This window comes from Bombina bombina, chromosome 1 (assembly GCF_027579735.1).
Source record: "Bombina bombina isolate aBomBom1 chromosome 1, aBomBom1.pri, whole genome shotgun sequence".
NCBI lineage: Eukaryota > Metazoa > Chordata > Amphibia > Anura > Bombinatoridae > Bombina > Bombina bombina.
Genome location: NC_069499.1, coordinates 48620312 through 48640047, shown reverse-complemented (window position 1 = coordinate 48640047; position 19736 = coordinate 48620312). Strand labels below are relative to the sequence as shown.

The 19736-nt window shown below is 38.7% G+C and overlaps 1 protein-coding gene across 1 annotated transcript in view; it reads right to left on the bottom strand.

Moving 5' to 3' along the window:
* Positions 1-18682, bottom strand: part of ATG14 (autophagy related 14) — a 151292-nt gene extending 132610 nt beyond the window's left edge. Inside the window, 4 exon segments of the mRNA XM_053697335.1 lie at positions 3500-3581; positions 9372-9414; positions 10937-10999; positions 18402-18682. Of these exon segments, the coding sequence (XP_053553310.1) occupies positions 3500-3581; positions 9372-9414; positions 10937-10999; positions 18402-18682 (469 nt within the window).
* Positions 18683-19736: the final 1054 nt, after the last annotated feature.

Sequence of the window (19736 nt, the reverse complement as noted above, 5' to 3'; positions counted from 1 at the left end):
CCATTCACTATGATGGAAAACAGAGAGCGGCTTAAATTCCCCGTATAGTAGATAGTGTACTGTCGGGTGATACACACTTTGTTTCTAGTGACACCACCGTCACCTCTGGATATAAAACTTCATAAACGTGCCCCACATTTCATATAGTGGGTCATCCCGAGAAAATATGCGTTAGTCCCATGGTTCTTCATATATTGCTTAAAATCGTAGTCTCAAGTTATGTTAAGGCATTAACCACTTGCAGATGATTTTTCATATAGTGTTGAAGGGAAGATTGCTCATATTGGGAGAACTTAATTTGTTGGATAAGAAGGCATCCAACAAATTTAGTGAAAATTAAAAATAAAATCACTTACTGCCCCACTGCACACAATAGGAGAATAGTATGTATTGTCCCAGGAGGAGACTTTTGAGAATACTATTATAATTGCAGAACAATGCTTATTATATATATAGTGGAAGAGTTAACCACACGTAATGATCATAGTCACCAATTTTAGAATAATTAATGTAGGAAACAGTTATCTTCAACCAATAAACGATCCAAAGTCTAATTTGATGTTAAGTCCCCTGGGGGACACATTGTCCAGCATAAATATCCACCTGGACTCCAATTGAAGTAGCATTCTAGCACGATGACCACCCCCTCTTTTGGTGGGGAAAATGGTCAATCACCATACTGCGCAAGCTAGATAAATTATTTTTATGTGCGACAAAATGATGTGCCACAGGAAGGTCTGATTCTCCATTCTTCAGTGCCTCCCTGATCAAGAATCTGTGGTTGGCCATTCTTTCCTTGAAAGTAGTTGTGGTTTTACCCACATAAAAGAGGGAACATGGGCAAATGAGTATATAAACGACAAATACTGCTGCATGTAAACCGATATCGGATAGAATATAGCTTATTTTTGTGTGGGTGTTGAAAGGAATCTCCTACGAATAAGCTGTTGCAGGTGACAATCTCCACAGCTGAAGCACCCCACTCTTGTAGATTTTAGCCATGTTTCTTTCTGATAACATCTTTGGGGGTCTGTTTTGACCAACAGATCATGAACATTCCTTGCAGGTTTGTTTCTCTAGCTCGCAAGACTTTTGGCAGTCCCCAAAATGTCCCATCTGTTGTGTATAGACTGTTGTAAGGTGGAGTGTACAGGGGTGCATGTTGTCACAAAATTCAACTGGTTGTCAGTAGGAGTCCGTGCCTTATTGTTAGACATGAATAGCATATCCTGTGTACAATTGTTCAATTTGTTTCTTGCAGCCACAATGTCCTTTTTGTCATATCCTCTCAGTTCAAGTTTGTCACACATAGAAGTTGGAGTGTTAGTTACATTGGTTCAGAGTTATTTCTGACCCATTCTCTTAATGAGTCAATACCACCTTAAATAAAGGGAATTTGATAATTGCCAATCATGTTTCCACAAAGTGCAGATAAGGACACCATTTATAAGGGAGCCCACTACATGCCACAAACATCTTGATAAAGCCCTGTGAAGGGCGAAATGCGTAATTTGTGTGGCACTGATATAGTTGTGGATCAATATACACAATTATTGTCTCTAAATGGTCTATGGACTTTTTAACATAACCCGGGTTATTATTAATTCTCTAACTACTTCAAAAAAATCTAAGCTGGAATCTGGAGGGTGAGAACATACTTAATACAACTTTTTCTCCTGCGTGCAAAGCACTAAGTGCAGGTTTCCAGTTTCATATTGCCAATTGTCTGTACTGGCAAATAGCAACTAGCTATCTCCAGAACCATTATCTGTTTACCCTGCTAAGACGGAGGTCAATCCGTGATGTCAGACGCTAACAGTCACGTGGAACAACTCACTTGGAAAGTGACTCAGAGAAGGAGCAGAAGTACCTTGCTATACGAAAGGGCACTATACCCACTACACGAAAGGGTAATATACCTGCTTACCAGTCTGGAATCTCTACAGTTATACAGGTATTATCCTTCTATTATATATTGAAAAAACTGTGGTCTTTGAAAAGTTTCTTTGGCTCTGAACGGAACCATTACCTCTCTGAGAGGTATCGTGTTTGTTCACAGAGCAACTGAATCACCAATTGGAGTAGTATCTGATTGAAAGTCTAGTAGTACGCATTATTGGTGGTATACATTAATGAGACTGTGTAACAATAGTAACATCTGATATCAAATATAACGGACACTGTTTACATTTTTTGAAGGCTAGCCTGTTATATTGCAACGTACATTGTGAATGCTGCACTTGTTTTATATATATATATATAACGCCGGATTATTTAGGCTATCTTGTTTTATAGGGAGACGTCCCATACTTTATCTTACTGTTATACTTTTAATAAATATCTTTGAATATTTGAAAGTGTTGATATCTTTAGCCCAAAAGGCTTACTACTGTTTTTTCTTAGACAACACTTTGGGGAAGCTGTCTTTCAGAGAGGTGTATGATACCAATTCCTATAGCGCATAACTATTCTCTTACACTTATTATGCAAATTAGCCATGCGGCTCTCTGTTTTCCATCATAGTGAAAGGCACATGTGAGGAAGGATCCAATCAGCATGAAGCATCAACTTGACAACGGATGGAACACATTGAATCAGATGTGGAGTGGCAAGTTTAATTACACACCGCTGTATGTGGTTTACCAATTGCTCATAGAGGAGTGACTATAAAAGTCAGAACATTTTCACTTTTAACCAGACCTCCTTTGGGACATCACACGGCGGTGTGATATTGCTATTCTAACTATTTGGGGACATTTTGATAAAGATACTAGTAGAGCATTGAAACGTCATGCTCTATTCCCTATTTAGACCTGCATTAAATAAATGTTTTTTTCTATACAAGCCCAGTGAGTGCAGTCTCTTCCTGGAAGAAAAAAAAAACAAAAAAAAGAAATAGAGATAGATATATATATATATTTATATCTCTATCTCATAATACACACCCATTTAAATATTTATTTGTTAATCATGACAAAGACTGAAGCTTTCAGTATCCTGAAAATGGCATGGACAAGGTTCTTCATCCCCATTATCAGAATATTGTGCACATCCAATTAACTTACTTGGGAAAGCTTCAGCCTCTGATGTATACACACACATTCATTAAAGAAAAAAAAAATCTAACAAACTGGCTCCTACGTTTTTTTTTTGTTGGCTCCTAGATTTGTTTAATTTGTTAAGCCCCACAACCTTACCTTTGTAAAGTCACCCTGCACTACACTGGAGTTCAGGAAGGAGAGGAAAGTGAAGAGAGAGGATGGAAGTAAATATTTACTTTCAGCTAGAATGTAACAGTGACACCTACAAGTAGAAATGTAAAGTTCAGGCACACATTTGATTTTAACTGGCACTTGCAGCAGGTTCTGCCTTGGAAGAAGGCACACGTCTACTCTACCTTATTATAAATCCGGGGCTGCCTGTTAGAAAATTATTATAAGCATACAAGTTATAAATAACTTTAGTCAGTCGTCTAGTCCTCTCCAAACAAATTACTCACTTTTTGCAATCTCATCGTTCCCATTCCATATGCTCTGTTTCAGTTGTTCAATCCGCATCTTGCAAGACATGATTTTCCATTTCTGAAAGATTATGGAACGTTACGGCAGTATCTTAGCCAATAATAAATAAATAAACACAATATATATATATATCTATATATATATATATATATACACACATATATACACACACACACACACATTTTTAAATGGACATTTAGAACATAATTTTGCACTACTCAAATCATGGATCTCATGGCTAAACACAAGGCGGGTATTGTCTAACTTGGGATTGGCATTGCAGTTTGAAAGCTGAAAATAGCTAGTAATTGGCAAGGTTATGCTTCTGCTGCTAACAATTGGCTCACTGGCTGGTTCCTGCTCAGGGCCAGCAGTTCTCTGCAGCTCGAGTCAAACTATAGCCCCCACAGAGGTTAAATGTAATGACTAAAGTTAAGTAGTGCAATAATGAAAAGCCCTAAAAAAAAAAAAAAATACTAACATTGGGCTTGTATTTTGTGTTGGGGAGCTTCACACACACACACGTAAATTAAAAGGACCAATAATACAAGTGCAACAAAACGTTCTAGCACATATTACTTGAAAAGAACTATGGGCAAACTCGAACATCATTGTGAACGCCCTGTTGTATGAACCCGCACAGAGAGGAGGCAGCATTGTAAACGGCCTGCTGTATGAGCCCACACAGAGAGGAGGTAGCATTGTGAACACCCTGCTGTATGAGCCCGCACAGAGAGGAGGCAGCATTGTAAACGCCCTGCTGTATGAGCCCGCACAGAGAGGAGGCAGCATTGTAAACGCCCTGCTGTATGAGCTCGCACAGAGAGGAGGCAGAATTGTAAACGCCCTGCTGTATGAGCCCGCACAGAGAGGAGGCAGTATTAATACCATGCTGTATGAGCCAGCGCAGAGAGGAGGCAGTATTAATACCATGCTGTATGAGCCAGCGCAGAGAGGAGGCAGTATTAATACCATGCTGTATGAGCCAGCGCAGAGAGGAGGCAGTATTAATACCATGCTGTATGAGCCAGCGCAGAGAGGAGGCAGTATTAATACCATGCTGTATGAGCCAGCGCAGAGAGGAGGCAGTATTAATACCATGCTGTATGAGCCCGCGCAGAGAGGAGGCAGTATTAATACCATGCTGTATGAGCCCGCGCAGAGAGGAGGCAGTATTAATACCATGCTGTATGAGCCAGCGCAGAGAGGAGGCAGTATTAATACCATGCTGTATGAGCCCGCGCAGAGAGGAGGCAGTATTAATACCATGCTGTATGAGCCCGCGCAGAGAGGAGGCAGTATTAATACCATGCTGTATGAGCCCGCGCAGAGAGGAGGCAGTATTAATACCATGCTGTATGAGCCAGCGCAGAGAGGAGGCAGTATTAATACCATGCTGTATGAGCCCGCGCAGAGAGGAGGCAGTATTAATACCAGGAGGCGGCAGGATGGTAAGCGACCTGCAGTACAAGCTTGCCTAGAGAGGGGCCGATTTAGTTTGCACCCCAAAGTACAAGCAGAATTGTTTGCATCCTGCCATACATGTTTATATACGTAAGGGACAGAATGTTATATTACCTACCGTTACCAACAGAAAAATACAAAGCAATTAGATCTCCCAGTGTCTCAGTATGCTCTACTTTTACTAATTGATTTGTGAGTATTTTTCTGTTGGCTGTTAACGGTGGAGGATTCTTTGAATGCAAAAGAAAAAAAAATGGCGCCTCTTGGTGCAGACTTTTTATCAGAGACAATGATGATGAAGGTCACGAAAAAAGGAGCTGCCCATATATCGAGATTGTGGTATTGAAAGAGGACATACTTCTATAAACTTTAGCTGACTACAGACGATCCATTTTTTATACAGTTTGTACTACATCTGATTTTGGTTAATTTTTTACATATTGTTGGTCTTGTTGGTATAGGTGTACCGCAAGACTTTTAGCCTGTAACACAACGTCAGTACCGCATTACAGCCTAAAACGACAAGATCCGTAACGCAATCTAGTCAGTAGTTATGAGTGTTACGCTACAAATCTGTTACATAAAACTCATAACTAAAATGTTACAAAGTACACTAAACACCCATAAACTACCTCTTAACCCCTAAACCGAAGCCCTCCCGCATCACAAAAACTATATGAAAAATTTATTAACCCCTAATCTGCTGCTCCCGACATCGCCGCCACTTAAAAAAATTATTAACCCCTATTCCGCCGCTCCCCGACATCGTCACCACTATAATAAACTTATTAATCCCTAAACCGCCGCCCTCCCGCAATGCAAACACTATTTCAATAAAATTAACCCCTAATCTGCCATCCGCCCACCCACATCGCCACCACTATACTAAAGTTATTAAGTCCTACACCGCCGCCACTATAATAAACATATTAACCCCTAAACCCGAAAGCCCCCCACAACGAAATATACTATTAACCCCTAAACTGAAAGCCTCCCTAACTTTATATTAAAATTACAATTTCTCTAGCTTAAATTAAAAACTTACCTGTCAAATTAAAAAAAAAAACTAAGTTTAAACTAAAATGAAACTACCAATTAAATGAAACTAAACTACAAATTAAAAAAAATCCTAACACTAATTACAAACGATCTAAAAACAAAAAAAAATACAAAAATACAAAAAAAACGAAATTATCAAAAATAAAAAAAGCATTACACCTAATCTAATAGCCCTATTAAAATAAAAAATCCCACCCAAAATAAAAATAAAAAAAAACACTAGCTTACAATAAACTACCAATAGCCGTTAAAAGGGCATTGTGTGGCATTGCCCCAAAGATATTAGCTCTTTTCCCTGAAAAAGGAAAAAAAAAAAAATACAAAGACCCCCCCAACAGTAAAACCCACCACCCAACCAACCCCCCAAAATAAAAAAAACATAAGCTACCGATTGCCCTGAAAAGGGCATTTGGATGGGCATTGCCCTTAAAAGGGCATTTAGCTCTTTTGCTGCCCAAACCCTAAACTAAAAATAAAACCCACCCCAAAAAAACCTTAAAATTTTTTTAACACTAACCCCCGACGATCCACTTACAGTTTTTGAAGTCCCGCTTGAACAATCTTCATCCCGGTGGCGAAGTCCTCATCCAAGCGGTGAGAAGTCTACATCCAGATGGCATCTATCTTGATCCCAGCAGAGCCAATAGGATTTAAGCAGCTCTCATTCTATTGGCTGATTCAAATTTTTCAGCCAATAGGATTTAAGCAGCTCTCATTCTATTGGCTGATTCAAATTTTTCAGCCAATAGGAATGCAAGGGACGCCATGTTGAATCGCGTACCTTGCATTGAAGATTCAGTGTACGGCGGCGACCGTATGAAGAGGATGCTCCGCACCAGATGTCTTCAGGATGGACCCACTCCGTGCCGCCGGGATCAAGATAGAAAATGCCGCCTGGATCAAGATTTCTCGCCGTCTGGATGAAGATTGTTCAAGCGGGACTTCAAAAACTGTAAGTGGATTGTCGGGGGTTAGTGTTAGGTTTTTTTATGGTTTTTTTGCCTGGGTTTTATTTTTACATTAGGGTTTGGGCAGCAAAAGAGCAAAATGCCCTTTTCAGGGCAATGGGTAGCTTAGGTTTTTTTGATAGTTTTTAGGTTTGTGGGTTAGGGTTGAAATGTTAGTGGGTATTTGTATTTTTTTTTTCTCAGAAAAAAAGCTGATATCTTTAGGGCAATGCCCTACAAAAGGCCCTTAGGGCCCTTGGTAGTTTATTCTAGATTTGGCTTTTTTTTAAAAAAAAAAAATTGGGTATTAGAATAGGAATACATTTTATTTTTTTGGATAATTTAGTTTGTTTTTTTGTAATGGTAGGGTTTTGTTTTTTGTAATGGTAGGTTTTTTTATTTTTCGTAATTTTAGGTTTTGAAGTAAGGTAGCTTAGGTTTTATTTCACAGGTAAGTATGTATTTAGTTTTAAATAGGTATTATTTCGTTAATAATTGTTAATTTAATTTAGATCTACTTTAATTATGTTAAAGCTAGGGGGTGTTAGGGTTACGTTAGGGATAGGTGTAGGGGTTAATAGTTTAATTTAGGTTGTTGCGATGTGGGGGGCTGACTGTTTAGTGGTAGTGATGTGGGAGGACAGAGGTTTAGAGGTTAACTTTAGTTGTGGCGATGTCGGGGAGCGGCAGAATAGGGGTTAATAACTTTAATATAGTGGCGGCGATAACGGGAGTGGCAGATTAGGGGTTAATACCTTTATTTAGGTGGCGATGATACCGGGAGCGGCAGATTAGGGGTTAACTGTAGGCAGGCGTCGGCGATGTCAGGGGCAGCAGATTAGGGGCGTTTAGACGTAGGGTTTATGTTAGGTTTAAACGTTAGTTTATTTTTCCCCATAGACATCAATTGGGCTGCGTTACGGAGCTTTTCTTTCAGCGATCGCAGGTGTTAGACTTTTTCTGACCCGCTCTCCCCATTGATGTCTATGGGGAAAGTGTGCACGAGCAGGTCAAAACAGAGCTTGTATTTGGTGCGGTATGGAGCTTAAAAACCCCATATCGCACGCACAAGCCAGGTTTTTTAAAACTTGAAATGGCAGCGCTATAGGGGATTACATTTTTGCATTTGCTTCCCTATAGCGCTCAAAACTCGTAATCTAGGCGACTGTGTGCAATTATACATAGTATTCACCGTTTATGTGGTGGATATACATTATAGGCACCATCAAGTTGTTGGTGTCACACCTGCAGGATTGTGACATTGTGCCTGTTATATGACCTACAATCATTGGCTTGCAGTGATCCTACAACAGGTTTTATAAACTCTAGACAGAGTAGGGCAGACAAAGAATTAAAGCTGGAGGTTATACATAGGAAGTGAAATGGTCATTTTGTTTCTTAAAATGCAAAAAGGACGTGCTGTATTGTTAGAGTGATGAACCTGGATTACTGTGTGTTTAACACTAAGTCCTGCTACAGACCAATCACTGGCTGTGCCCTGCAGCTGCTGCTCAGCAGGTGTCTCCAGGAACCATTTATAAACAGGGGAAAAAGACGCACACATGGCGACACTTATAAATTAACAACGCTAAAGAAATCGCCATACACATCTACAGTTGTGGACAAATTTCACAGTGAGAGGAATGATTATTGTTTAAGGGAGTGAAATAGATTATGCAGGGGGGCATGCGTCTCCCACGGGCCACATAAGGAGACACCTATGCCACGTTATCTTACCCGGTTGGTCCTGCCCTTCCCAGGGGTTAAAACAAGGTTATTCTAGGGTCAATCAGTAATGCAAATATATATGTGGTCTAATACAAAAGAAAAGAAAACTGTGAAATTCGAAACAGGAAGCCAACAAATTCTATTAGTATGAATGAAAGCAATCAAATGGGCTGAGCTTCCATGAAAAGCAGACCTCAGTTTATCTCTATATTTACATAAAAGCATGCTTATTTTATCTTTCTATACAGTGAGACCAATACGTAGAGAGGACAACGTACAATTTATATTTTATCATCTCTCTGTTCCATCAAACACAGTGAGATGTAATTTTATCTACACTTTCATTGTTTACAAAGCTTTTCAATAACCATTACTGAAATTTTGGATGTGACAATCGCCTTCACATTTTTCTGTTGGTAATCGCATACACTGCACTTAGCACATTTCTTCATACAGCTCAGATACAGCAGTATATTTATATTCAACAGCAGATTCAAGTCCTAAAATAAAATGACACTTTCTATCTAGAGTACATAAAAAAGTAAAACGATTCCCATTACTGTTCCTGTCTGCTTTCTCTGTCTTTTATTTACTTCTCGTGTGCAGAACTCATAACACAAAGCAATATCATATTACACACACATATACTTACCAGCTTATCAGCAACAAACTTGCCCTCAATGGCTTTTGCAACTCTAAAACAAAAACACAAGTGTTATGATCACAGTGCAGAAAGAGCGCACAAAATTAAAAAAAATATCAAGATGAGTAAAAGATTTTAAAGGGCCATAAATAGTCTAAAAATTACATGCATTAATCAGTTATCGACCCTGCTCTACTGTGTGTTAAACCCCCCCCAAAGGGCTAAGTACCAATCAGGACCCACGGAGCACAGCTGGTCCCAAGCAGAACCTGCTGCTGATTCAATCAACAGAGCTAGTCACCAAATAGGATGGCGACCTGACATTTTTTTGTATGGAGTACACACAGACAGTTGAGAAAATATGTAATGCAGTATTTTTCCTTTATCATTGTTCAGTTTCCGGATAGTAGGATAATAGCTAAAAGTGACAGTAATTCTAAGCTAGTTGTTACAGATTTCTGTAAACTACCTAACCTCAGTAAACTAAACTGCTAATCCTTTAGTTTTTATTTAAGTTTTACTTCAAATTTATGCACCACAACACTGTGTATAATATGGAGGAGATCAATATTTTTCCCTCCACATTTCAGATGCTAAACAATGTTTACTCTCATAAATGTGCAAAACTATGAAAATGTGTTTTTGTTGTTTGTAATGGATTTATCTTTTCACAGAACAGCAGCCCAACTGCAAGCACCTCCAAGGCAAGAATGAGAATTGTGTGCTTTATGTCACTGGTAGACGCTGCCTCTGGTTCTACCTGAAGCCTTTACTATTCACTACTGCAGACCAGCAGAACGTTTAATAAAATGAGGAATTTCTCTTTTAAAATGAAAAAACAAGGACTACATCATCCCAATAAGTAAACAAATTCAGGAGGAAATCTCAAGTTGCCAATCATTATCAATTGTTACCCTTTTTAACTCTAACTTTTGTTGATTAAAGGGACAAAGTCAGAATTAAAATTTCATGATTCAGCTAGTACATGCAATTTTAAACAAATTTCCAATTCACTTCTTGTATTAAATTTGAGTCTCTGTCCTGCTATCCTTTGTTGAAGAGTAGGCTCGAGAGCAGCAATGCACTACTGAAAGCTAGCTGAGCCAATGACAAGAGGCATATATGTACAACTACCAATCAACTCCAAGCAGTGTATTGCTGCTCCTGAGCTAATTTTTACTTCCCTGTAGAATACAAATATGTAGCTGCAAGGATTACATCTATGAATCAATGAAAATCATTTAGCCTGAATTCCAATTTGATGCAAATGTAACTTGGAATTAGTTTCTGGAGTATCAATGATTGTCTGTAATTTTACAATGATTATTAAGTTATCAGCCGTTTATATTCATTAACTTTTTACAAATGTGTGTGCTTTTGTGTAAGCCTGTTTGGGTTCTCCAGAGATCGGTAAGCTTTCAGTAAGTTTTTTATGCTCTTTGCAGAAGCAATTAATTATTGCACTACACATATTGTATACCAAAGTCACAGCATGCACATATTCCTACAATCCTATCTGTGATCAAGTCATGCTAAATTGTACTCAACTTTATCAGACCCTGGTTGGTACTTACTGTCTCTGGGACTCCAGCTGTTTTTCTCGCAAATGGGCTAACCTTTCCCTCTTGTCTGCAAACCTGAAATCACAATACATTTGTGTGGGTAAATTTCTATATTGCAAGTGTATGTATTATATATATATCTCACAGGTAAAGTAAGAAATTGGGTAAATCATAGCATTACCTGGGTAAACCTGACATTACCGAAGAGGCTGTGGGTAAAGCCCGATGTAACATGATAAATCGTCTTAGTGCATAGAGTCACTGCATCATACATGTATACAATGCACTGCAATTCACACATCTTCACTATCTTTTTTGCCTCCGTCTGGAGGGTTCGCCCCCCTTATAAACCTCATTCCCCAAGGGAAGGGGTGGATGTCAGAGGATCGGCGGGCGCCATCCTTGAACCCCCCAGGCAGAGGCAAAAAAAATAAAATTAGTGTATATGGGGGAATTACATTACATCAGGCTTTACCCACAGCCGCTTGGGCAATGTCAGGTTTACACGGGTAATATTAGGATTACCCGGATTTCTGACTTTACCCATAGATTAAATAAATAAAAAAAAAATATATATATATCTTTTGTGATTCAGATAGAGCATGGAATTTTAAGCAACTTTCTAATTTACTCAAACTTTCTTCATTCTTTTGGTATCTTTATTTGAAAAAGAATAATGTATGTTTAGATGCCGGCAAATTTTTGGTGAACAACCTGGGTTGTTCTTGCTGATTGGTGGAAAAATGTAACAACCAATAAACAAGTGCTGTCCAGTGTTCTGAGCCAAAAATTGGCTGACTCCTTAGCTTAGATGCCGTCTTTTTCAATTAAAGATAGCAAGAGAATGAAGAAAAATTGATAATAGGAGTAAATTTGAAAGTTGCATGCTCTATCTGAATCATGAAAGAAAAAGTTTGGGTTCAGTGTCCCTTTAATAAAGTGCACAGTTATAAAACATCAAAAGACTACACAGCACTAAAGTTACACCAGGGATTGACAAACTAATAAAATCCCAGTTGTGGCTTTAAACTTTCTGGATTATTTTACACACACACATCTATATAAAAGACACATACCAGTTTACAAACATGCTACTCCAGTAGGAAAATGCTTGCTGAAGGTGCCCACAGCTATGCTTGCCTTGAGGCACTTTGGTGATATAGTGGTAGGGTCCAGAAGACAGTCATTATCATTACTAGTGGCTAGTAGGTAGCAAGCAAATACTACTGGCCAATTCCATTAGTCAAGAAGTGTGTGATTTGTGAGAACAGCTGGCTTTATAGGGAATGTTGTCTCTGTTACAGTAGCCTGGTAAAGACCTGGGCCCTAATGAAAAGCATGTTAGTCATCACAGGTTCTCTTACAACAGAAAAGTGTATGAAGTCATGAAACAGCTTTCATCATAAGCTAGAACACAGTTTGCATGGAACAGATTACAAACAGGCATCGCATGTAATAAACAATACACAGGGATAGGATTAGGATAGTGTGCTTTATGGATATGTTTAGGATGTATGGCTATTGGCTGAGTGTCTATCGTAGGTGATGGCAGTAAGCAGAAGCATACAAGTTTATGTTAAATGCTACCAAAGAAGAGAGGTGTAGTGTGAGACAACTGGAGGTTCAGAATAAGTAGTAAGATTACAAGGGGGGACACAACATATAATAAGATAAACAGACTAGGCAGAAGCATACAAGTGTTTTGATAATTGCTACTGGAGGAGGGAGGTGTACAGTGCGAGAATGAATTGGGGGTTCGCACAACATAAATCAGGATAAACAAATAGACTAGTGCTCTTGTGTTTCTTGGATTTGCCTTTATTGGGGATGTGCAAAGACCCCTTTGTAACACACACTGCACATTTTTAAAGGAGTATTGCTGTGCTCATTGTCTCTGTGATTATAGTTAGAAAGGGCTGACAGAGTAGAGAGGTGACAGAGAGGGCACGATGAGTAAGGACGATGAGGCAGACTAGCATGAAGAGAGAAAAATAGTTATTGCACAATGTCATTATAAAAGGAAACCAGAATGCAGAATCAAATTGATCATTTCATCATTGATTGATCTAGATACCAGCATAACAACCAAACTTTCAAGCCAAGTAAATTCCTATATGGTCACAGTAAGTCACTGGCCTGTGCTCCTTGTCAAAATCATAAAAAAACAAAAAAGATGTAATCCCAAAGACCACTCCCCTGAAGAGCATCCCATGACATGGAGCTTTTATTAAATATTCCATTAAGATATTTTTCTTCATTTTTTGTTCTGCTCCCATTTAGTTCAACCCCTTGTAGGTCCCATAAATCAAGACGGGCTTACTCTTCAAAAGGCCATGAATGGTCTTTGCAAAATATTTTCTGTTTGCAACACTAGACCAACTTCAAGTATTTTTGTCTCCAGCTTGCTGGCACACATGTTCTTCACGGGCTAATACTGATCTGTTTAATTTCTTCTGGTAGTTTTTTGTTTTTTAAACTGTGATTTGTCACAGTGAGTGAATAAAGCTACAGAAGGTGTATAGCTATTCTTGAGAGAGGGCTGGCTAATAAAAGACATCTAGAGAATTTTAAATTCTAACACGCAGTGGGCATAATAAAAATATGGGACAGTCAAGTTCAAAACAAACTTTCATGGTTCAAATAGGGCATGCAATTTTAAACAACTTTCCAATTTACTTTTATCACCTATTTTGCTTTGTTCTCTTGGTATTCTTAATTGAAACAAAACCTAGGAGGTTCATATGCTAATTTCTTAGACCTTAAAGGCCACCTCTAATCTAAATGCATTTTGAAAGTTTTTCACCACTAGAGGGCGTTAGTTTGTGTGTTTTATATAGATAACATTGAGCTCATGCACATGAATTTACTGAGGATTGGCTAAAATGCAAGTCTGTCAAAAGAACAGAAATAAGGTGGCAGTCTGCAGAGGCTTAGATACCAGGCAATTACAAAGGTAAAACATGTATTTTTATAACTGTGTTGGTTATGCAAAACTGGGGAATGGGAAATTAAGGGATTATCTATCTTTTAAAACAACAACAATTCTGATGTTGACTGTCCCTTTAAATTTATCACTATACAACATACATTGAAAGAAAAATGTGGACTCCCTGGTTCAAACGAATTTTTTAATAAGTAATGACCACTGCAAACTTCAAATGAATATAAAATATTCCCTTGTGGAAACTGTCTATAAATTGATAGTACATATTTTAAAAGTAGATTTTCCAGTAAGGAAGCAGGATATGAGTGTAATAGAATGATGTATAACCTGCTCCTACAGCCACACAATTCCAGCAGATGATTACACTAATTTCCGTTTGAGTTGGCCAAACAAAGTTCTGTACAGTCAATAATAAAATGTGTTTAAAAGAATAATTGCACAGCACGTAAAGAACAATGTGGTTTAAGATCATCAGCGTACAGCCTCCAATATGAGCGACTTACATCTGGGGTTGACAAATGTATACAAAACAGGTATAACAGCTGCAAGTCTTGTAAGGAGTTGGGGAAGGATTTTATGTAAATATATTTACACAAATCCAAAAATGTAGTTGGCAGTTGTTCAATTTTAGGTGCTGTGGAACATGATTTATCCAGCTCAGATATAAAGGAAAAGTATGCTGCACTTTTAAAGTAAAGGAACATTAATTGCAGCCCATTCATAAGTATGGTATAATGTGTTTAAAGGGCTATAATAAAAAACTAAAAATGTTTGCAATTGTATTCTATTATCAAATTTTCTTTGTTCATATGGTATTCTTTGTTGAACAGAAACCTATGTAGGTGTCAGGAGCAGTAGATGGAAGGAAATAGCGCTGCCATCTAGTTTTCTTACAAATGGATAACTAATGTAAAACTGCTGCCATATAGTGATCCAGACACGTGCGCAGTCCTGAGCATACGTCCCTGCTTTTTAAACAAAAGATACCGAGAAAGGGAAAAGAAATTGATAATAGAAGTAAATTAGAAAGTTGTTTAAAATTGCATGCTCCTAAATCAGGAAAGAAAAAAAAATTGGGTTTCATGTCCCTTTAAAGGTTACAATCACTTTAAGTACTTTCATATCTGAGAAGAGTAATGCAGTTTTATTTTGTCAAATGAGCATATTTTATGCAAGTCCATGAACATTTTACAAGCACAAGGCCAGTTAAAATGTTAAACTCTGTAAGCAGATAATATGCAATCTGCAGATATATATTAGGGATATGTTAAAAAAACACAACTTTAAATCACCCTTTAACCACTAGTTTTTGTGCATTTCCAAAGACTCAGTCTTCCTTCTTCTAGGATATTCTTATCCGTTTCATTTGCATACTAATCTACAACCATTATAAGCTAGCTAATATGCTCGGCACATTGGTTCACAATCAAAAATACACCTTACCGAAAATAAGTCCGAATGAGTTGTAAAACTACTAGGCTAATGCCACTTTCCATAAACAAGGATAACTTACACATCAATTCCGAGTTTTCCACAGGTAATACAAAATATACGTGAATGAACGTGTCCCACAAAGCCTTAACTATGAGGCCATTGGTTGATTGGCAGATGAGACCAACAGCTACCTAGGATGAAGTATTGCAACCCTTGGCTTCTGTATACACACCTAGGCAAGAGCTTAGTACTTTAGAAACACTACTGACAATCGAGCAGCAGAATCATTTACAGGCACTGAAGTGAAGAATTCCAGTATGACCCTCATGTCCAAGGCAATTCTCAATGTAAAGGTAGAGTGACAATGAGGATAAGTGCTACAATTTGCCTGTAATATAGGAGAAAGATCATCAGGTCCAAGACGTCTCATCAGTACTTTAAGGTCCCTCAAAGAACTTTTATAAAAGGCTTTTTTTTTTTTTTACAGCAGTTTATCTAGCTATGCAGAGTTCTGAACGTGAAGACACATACGTTACAATATAAAGCTCAAGAAAAGCTCCCAAAAATGTTGAGCAGTTTCTCTCCATGCCAGCAAGTTTTTAAATTAGGTACCAAGAGTGAAAAAAAGAGCAAATATCCGTAGTGCTGAAGGGAAAGGAAAAAATAATTTAGTGGTACAACAGCATCACTGCTTGTAATGCTGGGGAATATATAAAGAAGGCTTGCCATTCAGGGAATATTTAATTGGCTGCAGAGTGTGCTTTATAGTATATGCTAAAGGTACAGCAAATGAGTTACATGAAGGGCTACAGTCAGACCCTATATTTAAAGGTCCTGGAAACGGATAGGAAAAAGAACGGAGGCAACGCTAGTAGGGACCACATTACGTACAGTAACGCCCTGCATGTTTCACAATCCTCCCTCTTAACAATAGGAGGCTGACATTTTTACTATGTAAGCTTTCTCCCAAAAACCCAGAGCAATGGGGAGGTGCCTATTCCTGTGTACACTTCTTCAAAACATGTGGCATCATGCAATGGCATAATCACATTACAAAGACAGTAGGAAAGGAAACATTGGAAGGCACCACAGCCAAAAGGAATGAGGAAAGATTCCAGGAATCCTAAATGTGGGTAGGTCAAATACTAGTAAGTGGAATAACAGCTGATCCCCTTGGCAAGATCAAGGTGTGTTAAGGTGTAGTCACAGATGTTGAGAGGACAAAGCCGGGTGGTCCTGGGGCATGGGCTTGCTTAATAAAGGATTGGATGCATTTACACCCCTTGCTCCCGCTAGAAAGTATCTTCACAATGTAGGTCTTCCAGACATCCTCTATGTAGGGAAATGGGGTGATAGCACCATCCAGCAGTAGGCGCTTAAAAGGGACATGAACCCCAAAATGTTTCTTTCATGATTCAGACAGAGAAAACAATTTTAAACAACTTTCCGGTTTACTTCTATCATTTAATTTGCTTCCTTCTCTTGTTATCCTTTGCTGAAAGTTTTATCTAGGAAAGCTCAGGAGCAGCAGAACACCTAGGTTCTAGCTGTTGATTGGTTGGTAGAATATATATATATATATCTATCTATCTATCTATTGATTGTGATTGGCTCACCCATGAGTTCAGTTAGAAACCATTAGTGCATTGTTGCTACTTCAACAAATGATACCAAGAGAATTAAACAAATTAGATAATAGAAGTAAATTAGAAAGTTGTTTAAAATTGTATGCTCTGTCTGAATCATGAAAAACATTTTTGGTTTCATGTCCCTTTAAAGGGATACTGAACCAAATTTTTTTCTTTCATGATTCAGATAGAGCATCCTATTTTAAGCAACTTCCTAATTTACTCCTATTATCAGTTTTTCTTCATTCTCTTGCTATCTTTATTTGAAAATCATGAATGTAAATCTTAGCAGCCAGCCCATTTTAGGTTCAGCACCATGGATAGCGCTTGCTTATTTGAGGCTCACATTTACCCACCAATAAGCAAGCATAACCCAGGTTCTCAACCAAAAATGGGCCGGCTCCTATGCATCACATTCCTGCTTTTTTAATAAAGATAGCAAGAGAACAAAGACAAATTGATAATAGGAGTAAATTAGAAAGTTGCTTAAAATTGTATGCTCTATCTGAATCATTAAAGAAAAAAATGTATATTGAGTGTCCCTTTAACTAGTAATGTCTCACTCGATACAAACCTTACATGCATTGACTGGAGCCTACTCCAGCATTTTCATGGTGCTTTTGATATGTAACCAATTAAAGATATCTAGAATTTCACATTATAAGATGTAAAAGAAAAATAAAATCCAATAATGCAGATTATCAAATATCACCATATGTATGGCTTTTGGCTTCTTTACCCTATGCCATATTTTTAGCTTGCTGTATATCTGTTTATGACAGTGGTTTTATCAGTGATAGATAACTACTGATAAAACTGCTAACATACAGATAAACAAGCTAAAAAAATAAAGGAATAGGGTAAACATACCAAAGTCATCAATAATTATTATTTATTATTACATGCTGATATTTGATCATCTTTCAGACTTACACATGCATGTTAGAGTAAGGGGCATTATTATCAGGTTATTCGTAGAGAGCCAACAAAGTGAAGAAAACACATCCAGTTAGAATTCAAAAAGAGAATTGCATTGTGAAGATACAATTCTTAAAAAGGAGGAATAAGATTAAAAACCAAGTAACTCAAATTCCTCCAACATGTTATTACTCTGCTTCTTAGCCAAATACATTTTTATTCAAAACCTAGGCAGTGTCTGGCGTATTAAACCCCAGTATAAGACTACTCGGGGGGGGATAACACCTGTTCCTGTATACAGCTCCCAGTACGTCTTCAGACAGGCCCAGAATATCGGTGAGGAAGCTCCGGGAAACGTCAGGCAGCTGTCTCATCCCAGATAAACACCTGTAGGTATCAAGTAACAAACCCTCCCCATAACCACCACATACTATAAGGGGGGGTCTCTATGTAATGGGCTATATAGGGACTGCACCCCAAACTAAAGCCTGCCAATGTGTCTCTGTCCCCTGTTTAAGTTTCCCGCTCCTCGGGATGTCCCCACCCCGGTTACCTCTCGGTGTCCCGTCCATCAAAAAAGACAAAATCTCCGCTCTGTACGCACTTGGCGCAGGTAAGCCGCCGGCGAGTGGTGTTACACAGGGGGCAGCGCTCTACGGCCACATACAGCCCCTCGGCATCATCCACCGATTCCACCATCTCCGGGCCCCGCCGTGGACTCCCCGTACCGGCAGCCCGCCACGGCCAGCCCCGAGCTCCCTTTCCACTGGGAGACGCCATGACAGCTCGTCCTTACCTGCTGTCACGTGGTGTTTTGTTTTCGATCTGAAGCATGCCGGGATGGGGCGGGTCTTGCTGTTGCCATGGTTATGACAGTGCGGCCTTCAGGCCTGTGTTTTAAGCAGAGGCAGCCTAAGGGCAGGTTCTGATTGTCTGGTAAAGTGACACTCATAGTAAACATTATACTCGAAATGTAAACCCCACAGACTGTTTTCGCTAATGGAAACCAAACGTATTCTAGCAATAGTAACAGTAGCAGATGAGATAGAAAGAAGACAAAAGTCCATCGAGTTCAACCTAGGCAACTGGAGTGTTGCTGTAAAATAGGTCTGAACACTATTCTCTATAAAACAATGGGAACTACCATGTTGTAACTTAAGATACCCTTCTCTGCTGTGGCCATTTAGGGACAGTTATAAATAGGTCACTAGAGTGTGCAGCCGATGACCATGTAGAATATAACTGTGTTCTGCACTTCTATTTCTAACAGCAACTAAAATGTCCCTTTAGGGTTAACAATTTAGAAATGACTTGCCATTTCAAACAACTGTTTACTTCTAGTATCTATTTTGCTTTGTTATCTTGGTATCCTTTGCTGAAAACCATACCTAGGTAGGCTCATGAGCAGCAATGCACTACTGGAAGCTAGCTGCTGATTAGTGGCTGCACACATGCCTCTTGTCATTGGCTCACTTGATGATGCGTTTAGCTAGCTCCCAGTAGTGCATTGCTGCTCTTTCAACAAATGATACAAAAATAATAAAGCAAATTTGATAAAAAGTAAATTGGAAAGTTGTATGATTTAGCTTAATTGTGTGTCTCATCGTTTTGTTAAAAACAGCGTAACACAGCACCTCTGTCCGCCCACGGCACAGCGTTTTCTTCAATGAGGTGACGTTTCCACCTCTAGACCAATAGCCGTGCGTGCCAGCAGCCATCATAGCACAGCTATGTCTAAACATCACCTCATTAGATAAGATCACTGTGCCGTGGGCGGCCAGCGGTGCTGTGTTAGCAATCTACTTTCCTAACAGGTTGAGTGTAACGCTGTTTATTACGAAACGATGAGAGAAACTCATGTTTATTTTTAGTGATGGTAAATCCTATA